This window comes from Stenella coeruleoalba (genome assembly GCF_951394435.1).
Source record: "Stenella coeruleoalba genome assembly, chromosome: 19".
Taxonomy (NCBI): Eukaryota; Metazoa; Chordata; class Mammalia; order Artiodactyla; family Delphinidae; genus Stenella; species Stenella coeruleoalba.
This window is the reverse complement of record NC_137165.1, coordinates 16,980,300-16,998,273: the sequence shown is the minus strand read 5'-3', so window position 1 is coordinate 16,998,273 and position 17,974 is coordinate 16,980,300. Positions and strand designations below refer to the sequence as shown.

General features: G+C 55.3%; 1 protein-coding gene across 2 annotated transcripts in view; it reads left to right on the top strand.

The window, feature by feature from the left end:
- The window catches only part of KSR1 (kinase suppressor of ras 1), a 149,702-nt gene extending 132,661 nt beyond the window's left edge, over positions 1–17,041 (top strand). Inside the window, exons 15-21 of one of the 2 annotated variants that reach the window (XM_079904530.1) lie at positions 1,616–1,712; positions 4,859–4,992; positions 5,743–5,874; positions 7,140–7,275; positions 8,670–8,803; positions 11,587–11,667; positions 13,594–17,041. In XM_079904530.1, the coding sequence (XP_079760656.1) occupies positions 1,616–1,712; positions 4,859–4,992; positions 5,743–5,874; positions 7,140–7,275; positions 8,670–8,803; positions 11,587–11,667; positions 13,594–13,672 (793 nt within the window). In that variant the 3' untranslated portion in view covers positions 13,673–17,041. The remainder of the gene's footprint in view (positions 1–1,615; positions 1,713–4,858; positions 4,993–5,742; positions 5,875–7,139; positions 7,276–8,669; positions 8,804–11,586; positions 11,668–13,593) is intronic. The other variant, XM_079904529.1, reaches the window with a different exon arrangement.
- Positions 17,042–17,974: the final 933 nt, after the last annotated feature.

Genomic DNA, 17,974 nt, shown 5'->3' with positions numbered 1-17,974 from the left:
GAGTGGAATTGGGTCGAGTCCCACAGCTGGGCTCTGGGTTCTCTCTGGAACCCGATCGCTGGTCCTCCCCTAATTTATTTAACCAGCCCTCTTTTGCTGGACACTTTGTCGTCATGAGCATCTCTGTTTCCGTATCTCGGTGAACTTCTGGCAGTACGTGTGCTGGGTCAGAGTGCACGTATGTCACGTTTTGATGGACGTTGTCCGTTTCTACTCCAGAAAGTGTCCACCAGTTTCCCCTCCCACCATCAGTGGATGAGTGACCATTACCCCCCCTGAGCACCAGAGGGGTGTGAAACTGAAACATTTTTGCCCATGGCGTTGAAAAAGTTGTTATTGGGTCTTTACTTCTAAAATCAGGAAAAACAATATGAGGTTAGTGACGAAGCTTTGGAATACACGTGGTGTCAAGAAAAAAACTAAAAACCACTTTAATCCCATCAGCCAAAAGAATACTCATTAATAGTCTGATGACATTCTCTATAGTTGGACCCTGTGCTTTGAAAAAACACCTTCTCCTCAAACAAACTGTATTTGTTTACTAAGTAAATAATGATTTCCATCTTGCTTGCATATCCGAGATAACTACCCACTAGAACTCCCAAGCAGTGTGAGATCATCAGGTCACCACGTGGACCTGGTGGGGTGGGGACAAAATTCCAGCCCAAGCATGACACCATGATGCTTCAGGGAGCATGTGGTTACGCCAGCTCAGCTCCCCCGGATCCCAGCCTCAGTGCCGTCCATCATCCATCCTCCCATCTCTCTCTCATCCACCCAGTCCCATGAGAGATCTGAGTCTCCTTAAAGGGAATACATACAGCAAAAGAATAAAAGAATATTAACAAAAAATTTAACGTGTTTTAGAATCTGCTGAGGGGACTGGAACACAGAAAAGCAACCGTCAGCCGATATTCCAGACCTTGAGGGTCCAAGAATCTTATCTCCTTGGAGATGATTCCTAAAAACTAGCCCCTTCCCCAGATGGCTTAAGTCAGCTTCTCCCTGGAGCAGGGGACTGAAGCTACACATTCTACCTGGGTCCTTCCTCGCTCCGGGTTTTAGGAGTCGGTACAGGTGGGGACCACAGCATACAAGCCCCTTATCTAATAATCACTCTGACATGCCTGACAGCCACCCCTCCCCTCCTGCACACTCCGCATTATAATAAAATCCCTGTGATCAGAAAATAACACGATCATGAAAATCATTATGGTGAGCCCAGAGCCCTGATGCTGCCTGGTTATAGCTCGAGAAGGCCAAAGGTTCTTCCCTGGCTGCTGAGTTTGCCTGGGCGTGTTCCTGCCTCGAGCTTCCGCAAAGGTGGGCTGCTCTGAATTGCCAGGAGGCTCGGTGAACTGAGTTTCCTGTTCTATGGTGGGCAGGCCCTAGGCCTCGGGGAACCGGTGTTCTTGCCCACTCAGGCCAGGCGCCAACAAGAATGGGCGTCAGGCTGGTCAAGAACGAGGATTCAGGCACCCAGGGTCTAGGGGACAGAGAGAGCCCTCCCGAGGCCGGTGGGCACAGCTCTGCCCCTGCTTCTCCCCGGCTCCAGAGGGGCTTGGGTTGGGCTGCACAGGCCCCAGATCTCTGCCTGACCCACGACTCCTCACAGCTTCTGCAAGGGACGGACGTTGCACTCGTTTGTGAGGGACCCCAAGACATCTGTGGACATCAACAAGACCAGGCAGATCGCCCAGGAGATCATTAAGGTGAAGGGGCATCCAGCTGGTTCCAGAGTTCCTGGCTGTCCCCCGGTCTGTCTGACCATGTCAGGGTAGTGGTGGTGGCTGCTCTGTTTTTGCCTTTAGGTGGGGCACCTCAGGGGTGGGACCCCCATCTCCTTCCCTCTGTCCCTGTCTTGTCTGCTGGGAGCTGGACACCCTGGAGAAACTCAGTGGGTTTTAAAGACAGATGGCTTGAGTTTGAATCTTGGTCACACCAGCTGTGTGACTTCGGGCAGGTCGATTAGCCTCTCTGAGCCTTGGCTTCCTCCCCTGTGAAATGGAGATGCCAGTGTCGCCTCCCTCATTGGATTGGTGCAAAGGTAAACTGGGATAATCCATGGAGAGAGCGTTGGGTCCAGGGCCAGCGCTTGGTGAGAGTCTGTTAGAATCGATTAAGGTTTGGGACAGAGGTTCTGCCTTAAAGTTTCCACATCCAAGTTTCATGAGGACAGGGCTTCAGGCTCAACTCAGGCAGCCTTTTTTTAAAAATAATTAAGTAATTAATTTTGGGCTACGTTGGGGCTTCATTGCTGCGCACAGGCTTTCTCTAGTTGCGGCGAGCGGGGGCTACTCTTTGTTGCAGTGCACGGGCTTCTCAGTGCGGTGGCTTCTCTTGTTGCGGAGCACGGGCTCTAGGCGTGTGGGCTTCAGTAGTTGTGGCATGCAGGCTCAGTAGTTGTGGCTCACGGGCTCTAGAGTGCAGGCTCAGTAGTTGTGGTGCACAGGCTTAGTTGCTCCGCGGCATGTGGGATCTTCCCAGACCAGGGCTTGAACCTGTGTCCCCTGCACTGGCAGGTGGACTCTCAACCACTGTGCCACCAGGGAAGCCCCTCCTTTCATCTTTTAAAAGTAATTAAACAAAAATGAAAGAAAAGCTTATTTGTTGCTTTATTTAGCGACAGACAAGCCCAGAGAAAAACTAGGTTAGTGCTGGATAGGACTTCCTCTTTCCAGGTTCTCGTTTTTGTGGGAAAGCTTTGTCTTACCAGCTCCCACCAAGTTTTTGTCCCTTTCCTGTCGTTAGTTAGTCTTGCCTTCTGTTCTTTTTTCTCCCTCCCTCCTTGCATCCATTGTGTGTGTGTGTGTGTGTGCGTCGTTGGAAAGGAAAAGATAAAAATCTCAGTGACATTTAGGAACACCAAGATTTCCACGTGACATTTCCACGTGGCTACACTAAGGCATTAAACTTTTGCAGCCCCCAAAACCCAAATATCACACTTACGCCTTCCTTTGTAGTCTGTCTCATTGCAGAGAAGTTGGAGGGAGCTGCAGAGCGTCACACCTACTCTATGATGGCCCCAAACCTGCTGGGCCCTGCTCCACGCTCTGCCCGACTCGGCCCTCCTCCCCCAAACTGTTCTCTCTCCTTATCGTCAGGACACTGTGGGAGTCTGGTTGCTGAGTTAGGTTCAGTGAGCCATCTGGAAGATTCCAGGGCAGAAGAGAAAAGTTGTGCAAAGGTTTTAGAGCTGCAGAGCCGGAAGCTTCGTCTCTGCTGGCTTATTTATTTTCCCCATCCCCCTTCTTCTGAGAACTTCTAAGCCACTTCCTTTTGTACTCATCGCTGATATTTTGAGGCTCAGGATATAATGACGGGGGCTTGACCTTTGGTTCGAGGGCTTGGGGGCCACTCTAGAGGCATTGTGAAAGTATGGGAAGGAAGGAGGGTTTGTGTTCCAGACCTGGGCACTTCCTGTCTACTCTCTGGCCGTTTGAGGCTGTGACACCTATTTTATAAACAAGGCTCAGAGAGGTACAGGCACTTATCCTCAGTCACACAGCGGGTCCCTGTTCAACCCAAGATGGGGGTCTTGGGTCTCTTTGGTCACTGGAGAAGGCTTGTGCCTTGGTTTGGTTTGGGAAATGGGCAGAAATTTTAAGAAGGATCGTTTTACGTTCAGGATGGTGTTTTGGGAAAGAGCAAGTTACTCTTTCCTGGAACTCCCGGCTTCCGTGGCAGGATGACAGCTCTCAGCAGGCCTGAGGGAAGTGGCCACGGTGCACCCCGAGCCCTCCCATCTCTTGCAGAAGAGCATCTGCCTCGTGTACATTCTTCTCTGACGCGCTCCCGCCCCGCTCGGTCTGAGCTCTGCGCTCGGCTGAGTTCTGTCTGCTTCCGCCTCACAGCTCATTCTTCTGCTTCCTAAATGTGGCTTTCGCTGGTTTTACCCCTCCCCGTCTCACCCCAAGATACCTTTAAAGCCAGGCGGAGTTCTCACACGTGAAGCACCCTCGATGTGGGAGATTGGGAGACGGGCTTACATGTGCCTCTTTCGGACCCGGCAGGGATGCCCATTTCAGTCATGCGTCTCGTACAGTACCCCCCTTCTCCCTCCCCGCTCCCCGTTCCCAAGAGCATCAGAGCAGCAGGGGACCTGGGAATCCTGGCTTTGGCCTTGGATGAGATCATGCCTGCGTCAGGTCTCCCACATCCCATGCACCTGGCAGTGTTCAGTCCAAATAGAGCGTTGGTTAGAAATCACCCAACCCTGACCTGTCACTTGGCAGGTTGAGGAAACTGAGGCTTAGAAGTCAAGTCCAAGGCCCCACAGTGAGTTAGAATCTGGGCTGGATTTCAGCTTTAGTCCAGGACTTCCACCACAGCACAGGCAGTGGGACCACCTGAGCTCAGGGGCTCCCTCTATGGGAATTCCTCTCTGTTCCCCAACCCTAGCCCTTGCCCAGCCTGAGGGGAGAGGCCAGCAAAGCCTGAGAGAGACCCCACATCACTCGGGTCTTTTATAACTTGACACAGAGAGTAGCATCACAGGGAACCTCTATATACTTCCTGACCCCCAGCCCCTCACCCCTCCCCCTTTCCACGCCTCATCTGAGTAGAAGGTGGGTGTTGGGCAGCGCGCTGACGCAGCAGGAGCGCAGACTGGCCTGGCGCCAGATCTCAGCAATGCCGCTGAACTGCAGTGTGGCCTGGGGCAGGTGACTTCCCATCTCTGAGGCTGGCTTTCCTCCTCTGTAAAAAGGAGACAGTTACACTGCACAGGGTGGTGAAGATTAAATGAGGGGGTGGGGTAGGGCGTCCCGTCCCGCTCAGGGCCCGGCCCAGGGTAGGAGCTGAGTCATTCGTCATTCACCTTCCCTCCGCTCCTGACGTGAGGCTCGCTGTCTTCCAGGGAATGGGCTATCTCCACGCCAAGGGCATCGTGCACAAAGATCTCAAGTCCAAGAACGTCTTCTACGACAACGGCAAAGTGGTCATCACAGACTTCGGGCTGTTCGGGATCTCAGGCGTGGTCCGAGAGGGACGGTCAGTTGGCCTTGGGCGTCTGGACAGACTAGGGAGGACCTGGGCGGTGCTGGTGGGCCTGAGGTCCAGCCGAGGTCTGGGCACTCGCCGTCTGTCACTGAGGGGCAGCCCTCCCTGTAGGAAAGGCCAGGTCTGCTCTGGTCCTGCTCTTGTGTTTCTGGTCCAGAATCAGGTTCGGGTGACACTTAGGTCACTCGTAGTGCGTCATTCTCAGGCTGGCCCCCGTGGTGGTTGGGTCCCCTCACTCACATGTTCCCTGTATGCTCACCGACTTGGGCAGGGGACCGGGGTTCACGTCCCCATTATGAGGAAGAACGTCGGGTTCTAGTTCCGCAAATCTTGAAGGGGGCTTGGGGATGGGGAGAAAGGCTCCTTCCCAAGCATCTGGACCCCAGGAGGGAGGGCGGCAGCCGGGCTGGAGAGCCAGACCCAGGCCGGGTTGTAAGGCCCACAGGCAGATCTGATCTCCTGCTTGGAGATGCCCTTCACACTCCCAGGATAGAGAATCGGCACCCTCAAGTGCCACTTCCTGCCGATGCCTGTTCTCGGCCTGCTTTCTAGAAAAGCCTGGTTATCACTCCTCGGTAACGTTCCCCCAGAGCGCAGGTGCCCTGGCGAGTGCATGATGGGTGTGCTGCTTTTCTGGGCCATGGTGGGGCGGTGCGCCAGCCCCGGGGCAGGTGTTTGCCCTGCGGGCCTCTTTGCTGCTGACTGAAGGCCATGTCCTTGCCCTGGCCTCTTGGCCTCCAGGCGTGAGAACCAGCTGAAGCTGTCACATGACTGGCTGTGCTACCTGGCCCCCGAGATCGTGAGGGAGATGACCCCCGGGAAGGACGAGGACCAGCTGCCCTTCTCCAAAGCGGCTGACGTCTATGCATTCGGGTGAGGAGGCCCCTGGCACCCCTCCGCCTGAGGCTCTGAGGCCAAGTGTGGCTCAGAGAGAGGGTCCTACTGGCCACGGGGGTGGGGGGGGCAGGAGGAGGTGTGCTTTGAGTCTGAATCAGCCACTTGTTTGGGCCAGTGACCACGTCCTTGACCTTCTGTTTCCCCACCTGTAAAATGGGAAGAATAAAGTACCTCCCCGGTAGAGCTGTTAAATGAGGACTAAATTAGCTGATCGTATAGAATGCTTAACTCTGGGTGTCATTCCCACCTGTTGCCCCATGAGGACGCTCACCAGAGCTCATCAAGGACTGTCCCTCTGGAATAACAGGGAGTCCTGCCAGCTGTGCCCCACAAAGAGCTGGGGTGCTGACCGATAGCAACATAGAAATATAGAAACATAATATGAGCCAGATGTGTAGAGTTTTCTCTTCGCCACATTAAAAAAGAAAAAGAGGGAATTCTCTGGCAGTCCAGTGGTTAGGACTCCGCGCTTCGACTGCAGGGGGCGTGGTTAGATCCCTGGTCGGGGAACTAAGATTCTGCATGCAGTGTGGCATGGCCAAAAAAAAAAAGAAACCGGTGAAATCCGTTTCAATAGATATTTAACTCAATATAGCCAAAATACTATCATTTCAGCGTGTAATCAAAATAAGAAATTAAAATTCTACCACGCAACGTTTTCAAAAGCTGGTGTGTGTTTTACACCTCAGTTCCCCTCCCCACATTTCAGTTACTCAGTAGCCCCACGTGGCCCCCAGGTTGGACAGGGTGGGTCTAATGGAGAAGGTCCCATCCAGATAAGTTGAGAAGGGCAAGGGGACTTGGAGGGTCTGAGTGACGGCCTCATCCCGTAACCTCTCGGGGGATCCGTCCCTCGCGGGTGGTCTCTTCCTGGCCTGACCTTTAACTATCATTTCCTGAGCACCTGCGTGTGCCAGGCCCAGGGCTGGGCATTCTTGTCACGCCTCAGACAACCTTGGCCATGGGCAGCCACCCCACGGAGGTTGAACGGTTGTACCGGGATCTCTGGCCAGAGCCCGTGCTGTCTGAGTCTTCCTGCCAGAGTGGGAGCACAGGGCCCCCCGGGAGGGAATCAAGGCGTTCCCGGAAGCCTGGCGGGTGAGGAAGGTAGGAGGGGGATGCTGGGTCCTCCAGCCGGGCTCCTGGCATCAGGGCAGCAGGCACCTCCGGGGTGTGAGCTGAGCTGAGCCGAGCCCGTGCCGCCAGGGAGCTCAGGCCACGTGGGTGGCTGGTCTCCACAGGACCGTTTGGTATGAGCTGCAAGCCAGAGACTGGCCCTTGAAGAACCAAGCTGTGGAGGCCCTGATCTGGCAGGTTGGAAGCGGAGAGGGAATGAAGAGAGTCCTGGCCTCCGTCAGCCTGGGGAAGGAAGTCACCGTAAGTAGCCCCCCAAGCCCCTGCACTGGGAGAGGAAGGTGGGGTAGAGGGCAGGTGGCTGGCTGCCCTTCACTCAGCTGAGACGTGGGACCCAGAGGCGGACGGGTGGCGGGCAGGCCTCTTTGCTGCCGGCTAGGAGGTCTGTGTCCTTCACCACCCCACTGCTAACCTTTAAAAAGAAAAATTATCCTTAAAGAAAAAGGACAGGAAGGAAATAAAGATAATGGTTTTGACTGAACTATGAGATGAGATAATAAAGCCTGTATGTTACTTACTAGAAAGAAGATAATAACAAATTTCACTGCATAAAGCACAAGCAGTGGGGTTGTTGTCATGTCAGATCTTTTCTCAATGTTGGTCCCGACCATTCGAGAACAAATCAAGGTTTCCACAGCAAATCTGTTTTCAAGATGCCAAATCACAATACGGTCGCTGCCCTCGCGTGACTGAATATCATTACTGGCGTCTCTGCATTGCAGTTTGTAAGTTCCCCCGCCTGGCACAGTGACACGTGAGCGAGCCCGGCGGGGCGGTGTTCTCAGCGCCGTCAGTGTTTACCACGCGCTCATGAGTCAGATAGGCCCGGAGCAGACAGATGCCAGCCAGGATGTTGATAAGTAGCCCCAGCAGGTACCTGGGCAGCATAGCATTGGAAACGTCTGGGGGGACCACCCGGCACCCATAAGTAGGCTGTGAGTTTCCCGGCAGGGTCACCATCTGCCCTGTTGCACGAGCACCTTCTGCCTGGCTGTGCGTGCCGGCCTGTCTTCTCCCAGGGACTTCTTCTGAATCGAAAGGCCGAGGGCTGTGCCGTGTGCACACGTGGATCCGGAGAGTAGGCGGCAGAAGGCCAAAGCGAGAAGGGCTTTGCCCCGACTCGGGACTGTCAGGACAGCTGTTCTGTCGACGCTCACTGCCGCCCTGTACTCAGTCCTCTGGTCCCTGCCAGCCTCCATTCCTGCAACGCCCCCAGGCTCCTCCGCCATTGCAGCCTGGCCAGCCCTGCACACCTTCCGAGCGTCTTGCGTTTCACCTGTCAACACGCTGCCTTCCGCTTTCCATTCCGAACGTCCGTGACCCCATTTCTGATCTCTTTCCTGTGACCTTTCATTCGTCTTTGTAACTGTTATTCCAGGGAGGTCAAGGAAGGAAGGAGGGGAGGGAGGCCCATGCCCTTCATTTTCACTGGAAGTGTGAGAGCTCTTCTCAAATTCAGTTATTTCGCGGCCCTACTTCAGCCATGGCCAGTCACCTCGGTGTTGACAGGAGAGTGAGGCGACCACCAGCCGGGGGGCGCTCGGGAACACGGAAGGGACCCTCGGCAGAGTGCCCTGGCCGCGCCCCCCTCGCTCCCGGCCAGCTCTCACGTCCTCCAATGCTGGCTCGCTTTGCAGGAGATCCTGTCCGCCTGCTGGGCCTTCGACCTGCAGGAGAGGCCCAGCTTCCCGCTGCTGATGGACATGCTGGAGAAGCTGCCCAAGCTGAACCGGAGGCTCTCGCACCCCGGGCACTTCTGGAAGTCTGCCGAGTAAGTACCCCTCGGAGCCAGACCTGCAGCCAGGCGTCTTGGAGGGCGCTGTCTGCTCTGTCTGCCCGAGACTTGGATCTAGGGAACCCCCAGAGCTGGTTAGCCAGAGGTGACTAGTCCCCTCGCCCAAGGGATGTCGGGATTCCGCTCATCGCATTTATTTAGGAGACCCTTTCATAGGCCAGCGTCTCCCGCTCTCCTCTGTGGAAACCTCCACATCCCTGTTACCAGCCCAGTGCTGACGCTGGGCCCAGGCTGGGCCCTGACAGGAAGGTTCTACCTGCTCTCCAGCCCAGCGTTAGCCTGGGTTCACAACAGCTGATTCATGTTGCTGTACAGTAGAAACGAACACAACATTGTAAAGCAACTATACTCCAATAAAAATTAATTTAAAAAAAAAAGAAATAAAATTTCTGGGTTAAAAGGTTAAAAAAAAGAAGGTTCTGCCTGGGAGGGGGCCAGACAGAGCTTTACCGAAACCAGCCGAGCACCTGTTGCTTAAGATGGCACAGAGCTTTCTACCCCCCGGATTAGCCACCTGTCACAGGGACCGCACCACCCGGGTCTATGTGCCGCTTGGACACTGGGAGCCCGTCTCCTTTCTGTGTAATCACGTAATCCTTTGCAGCCCTCCGTGCTGGGGTGGTCTCCACTCCTGTCTTCTGCCTCATTCCCTTTTTTCTTTGTCCCTCTGGCTCTGTCTTCCAGAACATTCAGAAACAGACCTCTGCCCTGCCTCTGCGGGAATCTGGGCAAGTCCTTCCTTGTTCCCAGCCCCAGCTTCCACAGCTTTGTAGGAGCGGGAGGGTAGGCAAAATTGTCAAGGGCCACGTGGGAAATAGTTTAGCTTGGCAGGCCGAGAGGGAACCTCGAGTGACGGCTCCTTGCCACTGGGATTTGCAGGGTGCCCAGCGGCGTGCAAAGCGACGACACCACCACGTACAGTCTCTGTCACAATGACCCAGCTCTGCTATTTGGTTCAGGGACGGCCACAGACCCACAAACTTGCGGGCTGGCTGGTTCTAGTAAAACATTACTTACGGATGCTGAAACTTGCATTTCATGTAATTTTCACAGGTCATGAAATAGTCTTCTTTTGATTCCCACCCCCCACCCCCCGATCATTTAGAAAGGTAAAAAACATTCCTAGTTTGTGGATTGTACAGAAACGAGAGGCAGGTCACACGTGGCTGGCCTCCTGGACAAGATGCATGGCTTTGACCTTTAAGGGGTAAGGCACTTTCTAGAAGTGTCATCTCCCACAGGCCCAGGACATAGAACAGATAAAGTGGGGCTTCTCTTGGTGGGAGTCGGGCGGTGGCAGGGGGCGAGAGCCTGTCTAACCCCTACACCCAGCGTAGCCCCCGGAGAAGCTATCCCCGGATCTCACACCTGCCCGAGTGTGTGGTGGCAGTGGCACTCCTCTTGTTCTAGAAAGAGCCAGATAGTAAGTATTGTAGGCTTGCAAGTCATATGGTCTCTGTCACACGTTCTTTGTTTTGGTTTTTTATTTTTTTTGACAGCTCTAAAATGGTCACAACTTTTTTGTAGCCAGATTTGACCTACACCTAGTTTGCCAGCTCGTTTTGAAAGTAAACCAAACCAGGCTTTGAGCTGCAGGTGAGGGGAGGCCCAGGCTGGGTCAGCCCAGCAGAGGGTGCAGGGAGGAGAACTTGAAGAAATACAGCAAAGTTCGCAACTTAGGCCAGTTGGAGGGAGAGTCTGAGGAATGACGATTTGGGGTGAGGGAATGCTGTACCTTAGAATGTGAAATTAGATTCAGTATTTTGCACTTAAGATGGGTCAGAGTCTAATACAAATAGGGGGTAACAGGTGTTGCCATCAGAGGTGTGGGTTTTACCCAACCGTTGCTGACAGCTGTGCCACACTGAGGCGACAGGCCAGGGCCGGGCCTCCACCCGCACGGAGCTGACGGTTTAATTAGGATAAAGACAAGCAGACTACACCGTAAGCCCTCGGAGCAGGACGCTGCCTTATCACCTCTGTATTCTCAGCTCTAAGCACCCTCCCAGGATGTAGTAGTTGCTCAATGAATATTTGACGGGTGACGGGGATGACGACAATGTGCTGAGTGCCGGGCAGAAGCTCAGCTTCTGTGAGCACACTGCCCACCGGGGAGCTTGAGGAAGGGTGTCCAGAAGAGAGGGGTCACGGGAGCTGGGTTTTGGGTGGGAGCCTGGGCGTCTCCTGGACTCTCAAGAAGTACAAGGATCTGGTTTGTCAGACCTTGGGCAACTCGTTTAGCTCACCGGGCCCTGGTTTTCTCCTGCACAAAAGCGAAGGCTGCGCCGGGGACGGGGCGTGGCGTAGGGGCTGAGGAGTGGTGCGGTATTCAGGAGAAGGTGATTGCGGATTCCCGAAAGGCCACAGAGCCCCACCTTCCCATTCCACATGTGGGACACTGAGTCACAAATGGGGGTTGTTTCCTGCCCAAAGTGATCAGTTTTAGCCCCTTCTAGGAAGGAACGCCAGCATACCTCAGTGAGTCTGTATCAAAGCTTCCTGTTCGTGACTTTTACTTCTACACACCCAAGCCTCTAATTCTCATTTTCTCTTTTCTTTTCCATCGGTCTTGTTGCTTTTCTTTTTTTATTTTCGGGGGGGCGGTGGCGGATCCGCTGGCCTGGCCTGTCATCTCCCGCTCTCCCGCCACCCTGATTCCTGTGGCCCTTCCTCCACCCGTCCACACTGGGTGCCCATCTCCATCACCTGCTGGACCACGCTCCTCCCACGCCTGGCAAAATGGTTGCGGGTGCTCCCAGGCGCTGGCGGAGCCGCTACTACGGGAAAGGACGTTACGGTCACCCTGACTTTAAGAACAACTGTCCAGTCCTGGAGGAATAGTGTGTCTTCTGCTATTTCCTTGATTCTCTGCCTGTTTGCAGTTAACCCTTTGCACATCCTGCCTCCTGTTCTGTCTCTGCTTCCAGCTTCCCCTTCTTGGCATGTTGTATTCCCATAAACGAAAGTGACACTCTGGCAGCTCACATGGCCACCGGCAAGGGCCCTGCAAGCTCGTGTTTCTCTCGCTGGGCTGAGAGCAGACCCATGGCATGTGGCAGGGCCTCTGTCCACACACTGGCAGACGATGGCTTATCCGTGGTGGGGAGAGAACTCAGATCACTGGTCTGAGTCCCCAGGATCCCCTCTGGCCAGACTCTAAAGAAGAGAATGCAGGGAGCAGAAATAGTAAAAACTCCAAGACGTCGATTTTGATGGTCAGAGGCTGAGGGACAGTGGGCCTGCTGGTCGACCTCTGTACAGAATTCTGTGGCCATGTCCCAGGGGCGAGCTTGGGGGAGGCTCTTTGCGCCAGGCTCCCTTCCAAGCTTGCTCTGCTGCCAAAGCCTGGAATGGAGTGGGGATGTCCCTTTCTTTGTCTGCAGGGAAAGAGGGGTCCCTGCCCCGTGCCCTGGCCGGGCCTCGGCCGCTCCCCTGCCCGCTCCCCGAGGGCTTGGGTTCTGACGCTGCTCTCCCCTCTTCTCTTTCCTTCTGTAGGTTGTAGGCCTGGCTGCCTTGCATGTACCGGGGCTTTCTTCCTCCTAATCCACGCTCGGCACCGTGACTTCTACTCGAGCTCAAACAGCGATGCGGGCACTAACCCAGGGGATGCGATCGCCGCCACTCCGGCCTTCTCTGCTGAGACTTCTTCTCTTGCTTTGTTTGTTAAAACTGGCCCTCGCCCCGCTCCGCGGCCTGCGTGTGCCTGAGTAACTGCTCTCCATGGAGGGTCCCCCTAACAGCACCCCCAGAACTGCCTTCCTGGACACAACTTCATCTCTCTCTAGCGCTTCTTCTGTGGGGTGGCCCTGTCTCCCTACTAACAGCTCAGTGAGAGAGATCCCCCGTCTCCCTGGTCCCCCAGCACACCGGCCCCCCGTGGGGTGTGTCCGCAGGACAGGGGTCGGGGTTTTGCTTGGCTTTTAACCCGCAGGGATCTTGTCCAACACGGAGTGGAATGATTTCAGAGCTGCCGGGTGGTCCCCTCTGGAGGGCTAGGGTTGTGACACCACGGGTTCTGTTGCCATGAAAGACACCAGCTCGGAAGAGCTGTGTCCTCGGCCACACACTGGGGAAAGCTGTCCTGAAGCAAGGGGGTGGGACCTGTCTCCAAACGGTTTCACTAGTGAAAACGTTTCTGCCCTCTCCCCCCTGCAGCATCACTCCCCTTCCGTCTGCCCAGTGCAGACGGAAGGTACCAGACCCCGAGCCAGCGCTCAGCAAGAGTGTGGCTGACAGGTCACCCACAGGTCCTCCACTGCTTACCAAACGCAGATTCCTGGGCCTCCCCGAGACCCGAATCCAGGTGTCTGGAGGCAGGTGCTGAGAACCCGCATCTCAGCCTGCTTCCCAGACGGCCCTGACGCACCCCAGCATTTGGGGACTGTTTCTAGGAAGGAGCACGCGATGCCACTCTTAGCAGCGGCGGCTGGGTTTCTCTTCCCTCCCAGTTCCACTCGGAGCGAGAGCTTTCCCGGCTGCCAGTGAGAACGAGCCCATGGCGGTTACTGGGCGTGCGGGGTGCTGGGAACTCCAAGACGAACAGGCCCCTGCCCTCCAGGAGGGAGTGCAGCCGAGGCTCAGCCCCCGGCCGGGTGGAACCAGGAACAGCTCTGCCCAGGCCGTTGGCCTGTATCATCATTCCCACTTCTTGGTGGGGCTGGGTCCTCTGCTGAGCTTCTGGAACTGGCCCACTCATTAGCTAGTGCTGCCCCAATTCTGATCAAGACCGGCGGGGCTATAACCCTTGTTTTTGTTCCTCTTTGCAGTATTAACAGCAGCAAAGTTGTACCCCGGTTTGAAAGGTTTGGCTTGGGCGTCCTGGAGTCCAGTAATCCGAAGATGTAGGCAGCTCTGCCGTTTTTCTGACATTGTATTTCTCTGTTAAATGGGTTTCTAAAACATCCCAACAACCTCCACAACGAAAGAACAACGCTCTTCAAAACGCCAGCCATCCTCCTAAGGGCTGCGGGTCAGGAGCACGAGGCCTCGGTTTAGACTGTGCGTCCGTAAAGACACTGGGGTCCCGGAGATGGAGCCGTGCCTGCTGTTTTTTAAAATGACATCCCCAACAAGCAGACCTGTCCCGACAGACGGCAGATGTTTACATGTATGTTTCTGCAGAGTTGGACTCGTTGTACAATAGGTGATAATAAAAACCGTCTGTGCAGAGGTCACTGGCACCGAGGGCAGAAGTGGCCGTCCCCTCTGGAGGACCCTGTGGGAGTGAGGCACCCACGCTGGTGCAGAGGAAGAAAAGCATCGTGTTCGTGGCTGTTCCCCAAGCAGGATGCTGGGGGCACCACAAGGTTTGACCCGGCCTCTGCGTTGGCCCTAAATCCCGTCTCCCCTCGTCCTGCCAAAGGGCTGCTGTCCCTTCCTCTTCCAGAGGACACCCTGACCAGGAGCCGAGCTGGTTATGAGGGTCGGGAGTTCACAGAGAGCTTGGCTTCACCTTTGACCCTTGTAATCCAGTCCATACCTGCTGGAAAAAACAGAGACATAAAATCCAGATAACATCTGGACTGATCCAGTGGTTCCCAGCCAGGGTTTCCAGTGCCTGGAAGATATTTCTTCCGTGAAGCCCGCAGGGGAGGCACCAAGAAGATGGGACTGAGGGCTTTGGCTGTTCAGATACATCCCAGTCCCTGACTGACATTTGACCCAGAGCTCAGGCCTAGCCCAGCAGCTGCGTACACCATGAAGGCTTGACCCGTGAGAACAGGGCAAGTAGGGGGAGGGAGAAGTGGCAAGCAGAGGGTCCCTGAGCCCACCCTCCTAGCCACAGGGTGCCCTGGCCCATCACCAGTCTTGCCAAGGTTCCGGAACTGCCCACCTCTTCCAGCCCTCAGTCCTGTCGAAACCCCTTAGCCCACGGTGGACTCCTCCACTGCCCGTGTTCAGAGCTCTTAGCCGCGGTGGGAGCCGCGTGCCCCTCCCCGCTTGCACTTGGACCCAGCTAGCAAGCTCCCGACCTTCAGAGTCTTCCCAAGCACCACGTCAGGCCTCGTACTTGTGTCCCTTTGGACGAGAGGAGGGGCCGGGTTGGGAAAGTCCAGGATATGACAGTTTCCTGCCTGTCCTCGTTAGAAGCTGACACCTAAAGAGCTAAGTTCCAAATGGCAAAGAAGCCCTTCAGTGAAGGTTACATCATCGTATCAAGCTCCAAAGGCAGAAATGATCAAGGGCGACGAAAGTGGAGAGGAGGTTGTCTTCAGGCCCAGAACCCGCGTCCACGCCTAGAGCCGCCGAGACGGGGAGGCACGTGGCCCTCCTACCCCGTTTACGCAGACCCATCGAGCCAGGCTCCCACCCTGGAGTCTGGTGAAACATCATACAAGATGGGCCGCTTTGCCTGGAGGCTGCGGGGCTGCCTTCTTGGCTCTGGGCCAGGCAGCCGTACAGGGTACCCAGGCCTCCACAGCCATCAGCACCTCAACCCTTCCCGCTCGGGGTGTGGGAAGGAAGACGAAGGGGCTGTAAACCGACTGGTCTCAGCTCTGGGGGTCTTTTCTCCTCTGTGGGACTCTTCGCGTCTCCCCATCATTCCTCTGGCCTCTGGGTCAGCCGCTCCTATGATCTCCCCACCCAAAGCCACGTGAGATGTGACTCCGCCTCTGGTTGTCAGGCCCCTCCCCCCACCCCGACATTGGCGCCTTCCCGGAGGTCACAGTTCATGCCTCTCACCTTTCCCCTCTGAACCCTTGGACGGTGCAGTTGGGCCGAGGGGGTGGGACAGCAGCTCAGCAAGTCAGGCTCCCCTCACGGCCCACAGAAAGGCAGTCTGGGTTTTGTTTTTCTTCCTCGGGGCTCTCACACTCTTGGGTCAGTTTAGAAAGCTTTCCTGGAGCACCCACTGTGTGCAAGTGCAGGGGGCCAGGGATGGGAGCAGTCACAGTGCCTGCCCTCAGGGGACTCAAGATCTGCCAGGAACCCTGAGGGTGGGACTGGGGCCACCCCCTTCCTCCCCAGGGCCCCGGGATGCCTTCCCACGCTCGGCCTGAGCCTCTGCACTGCCTGTCAGTTAAGAGAAGCACCTGAGGAACCCCCCGGGTGGCCCCCCTCTCCCTGTCTCTACTTAATTGACTGTGAATTGAGGTTAGGAAGACATGCCGCCCTTCCGTGTGCTGCCCCCCATGCCCGTCTGCCTTGGAAACACATGAAGGACAGCAGATACTGTGAATTCAGCCCTCACAGCCAACTGTGAAAGGGATGGAGAAAGCCGGGAGGCCTCCTGGGCGAGAGCTCGGGGGCTGTGGAGGTCCCCACGGGGACTGAGAGTGGAGCCCAAGCTTCAACCCTTCAGCTCCCCCACCCGCCACTTCCCAACCTCACCTCCAAAACCCTGGGATCTGTCCCTGCTGCCTTTAAACACGAGAGCCACGACCCCTGCGTCTCCATGCAACTCGAGGTCCTGAACCCCGAGTTCCCCACCAGTTGTGAGTGGCGTGCAGCTGACCGCTCCATGTCACCAAATTGAAGATGTGTGCAGGGCCTGGAATCCCTCTGCCCTCTCATGGCATTGCTTTCTGTGATCGCCGAGGGGCGTGGCATGCCCTGTAAGCCCCTGGTGGTGGTGGCCTTTGTTGATCTGGGTGCCAGGTGGAGACATAAATGTGAAGCTGGTTTGAGAGCTTGTGCGACGCTGCCTGGTCAGCCAGGATTTCATCCATGTGTGCAAACCCAGCATCTTCTGTGGCCACGAGGCACATACTTGCTTTTTTGAATGTGATGTAAAATTTGTACAGTAAAAGTTTTTATATTTTCTATCAACTGCATTTGTCTTCCAGAAATGCTATTAATTTAAATTAAAACGGTTAGTATTAACAGACGTGCGCTATCAGTTTTTTTGCCACTGGCAAGAACGCTGTGCCAGGCCCAGCCTGGGTGTCTGGAGTCTGCAAATAAAACTGTACCAAGGTGGGGCTTCCCTCGTGGCGCAGTGGTTAAGGATCCGCCTGCCCATCTAGGAGATACGGGTTCGAGCCCTGGTCCAGGAAGATCCTACATGCTGCGGAGCAACTAAGCCCGTGCGCCACAACTACTGAGCCTGCACGCCTAGAGCCCACGAGCCACAACTACTGAAGCCCACGCACCTAGAGCCCGTGCTCCGCAACAAGAGAAGACACCGTGATGAAAAGCCCGCGCACCGCAACGAAGAGTAGCCCCTGCTCGCCGCAACCAGAGAAAAGCCCGCGCGCAACGACAAAGACCCAACACGGCCAAAAATAAATAAATTAATTAATTAAAAAATAATACTGGTACCAAGGTATCTGGGGCTTGTGTCTGCTTGGGTCGGTTCCAGATGACTGTGTGGGGCGGGGTGTGTGTGGGGGGAACCGCTTGGGTGGATGGCATGGGAAAGCAGGAGGGGAGGGCGCAGGGTGTTTGACCCCCTCTGGGAGCTTCTTCCAAGGAGAGAAGTTTTGCCTGCACCTCAAAGGCAGATACTTGTAAACAGATGGAGGAATGGAGACAGAAGAGCATCAAAGCCTATGTCGCACGGAGGAAGGTCATCCAGCCCCCAACAGTGACAGCCCACGAGCACACTCAGACCAGTCACTGTCTCCTCTACTCGAAGGGCCTTTGCACTGTGCAAGCCTTGGGGGGTGGGGAGTGGTCATTTATCTACATCTTATTTTTAGGAGCCTCTCCTTGCCAGTTATAAAGAGAGACAGGTAAGCAGGAGGTCAGGGTAAGCAACAGATGGAGATAAAGGGGGACCAACATCCTCTGAGCCAGAGAGGTGCTTTCTACACATCATCTGACCTTAATCCTGTCCTCACAGCAGCACCATGGGGTAGGGACTGTTGTGATGTTTCAGCTGAGGAGGGTGAGGCACAGAAAAGTTAAGATATTTACCCAAGTTGACACAACTGGTGGGATGCTAGTCCAGGACTTGGGTCATGGCTTGACTCCAGAACTTCCTTCTCATAAGAAGTTGGGGAACTTATTGGCCAGACATTTATTGAGCACCTACTGTGTTCAAAAGATGGTGCAAAGTGCTGGGGGACAGATAAAAAGGAGAGACCTTGCCTTCAGCCAGTGAGTGGCTCAAGGAAGGAGTCCCTCAGTCTGCCTGGCAGGCTTCATGGAGGAGGTGACCTTGGAGCTGACTTGAAGGGTAACATGCCTGGTGCATACAAGCAG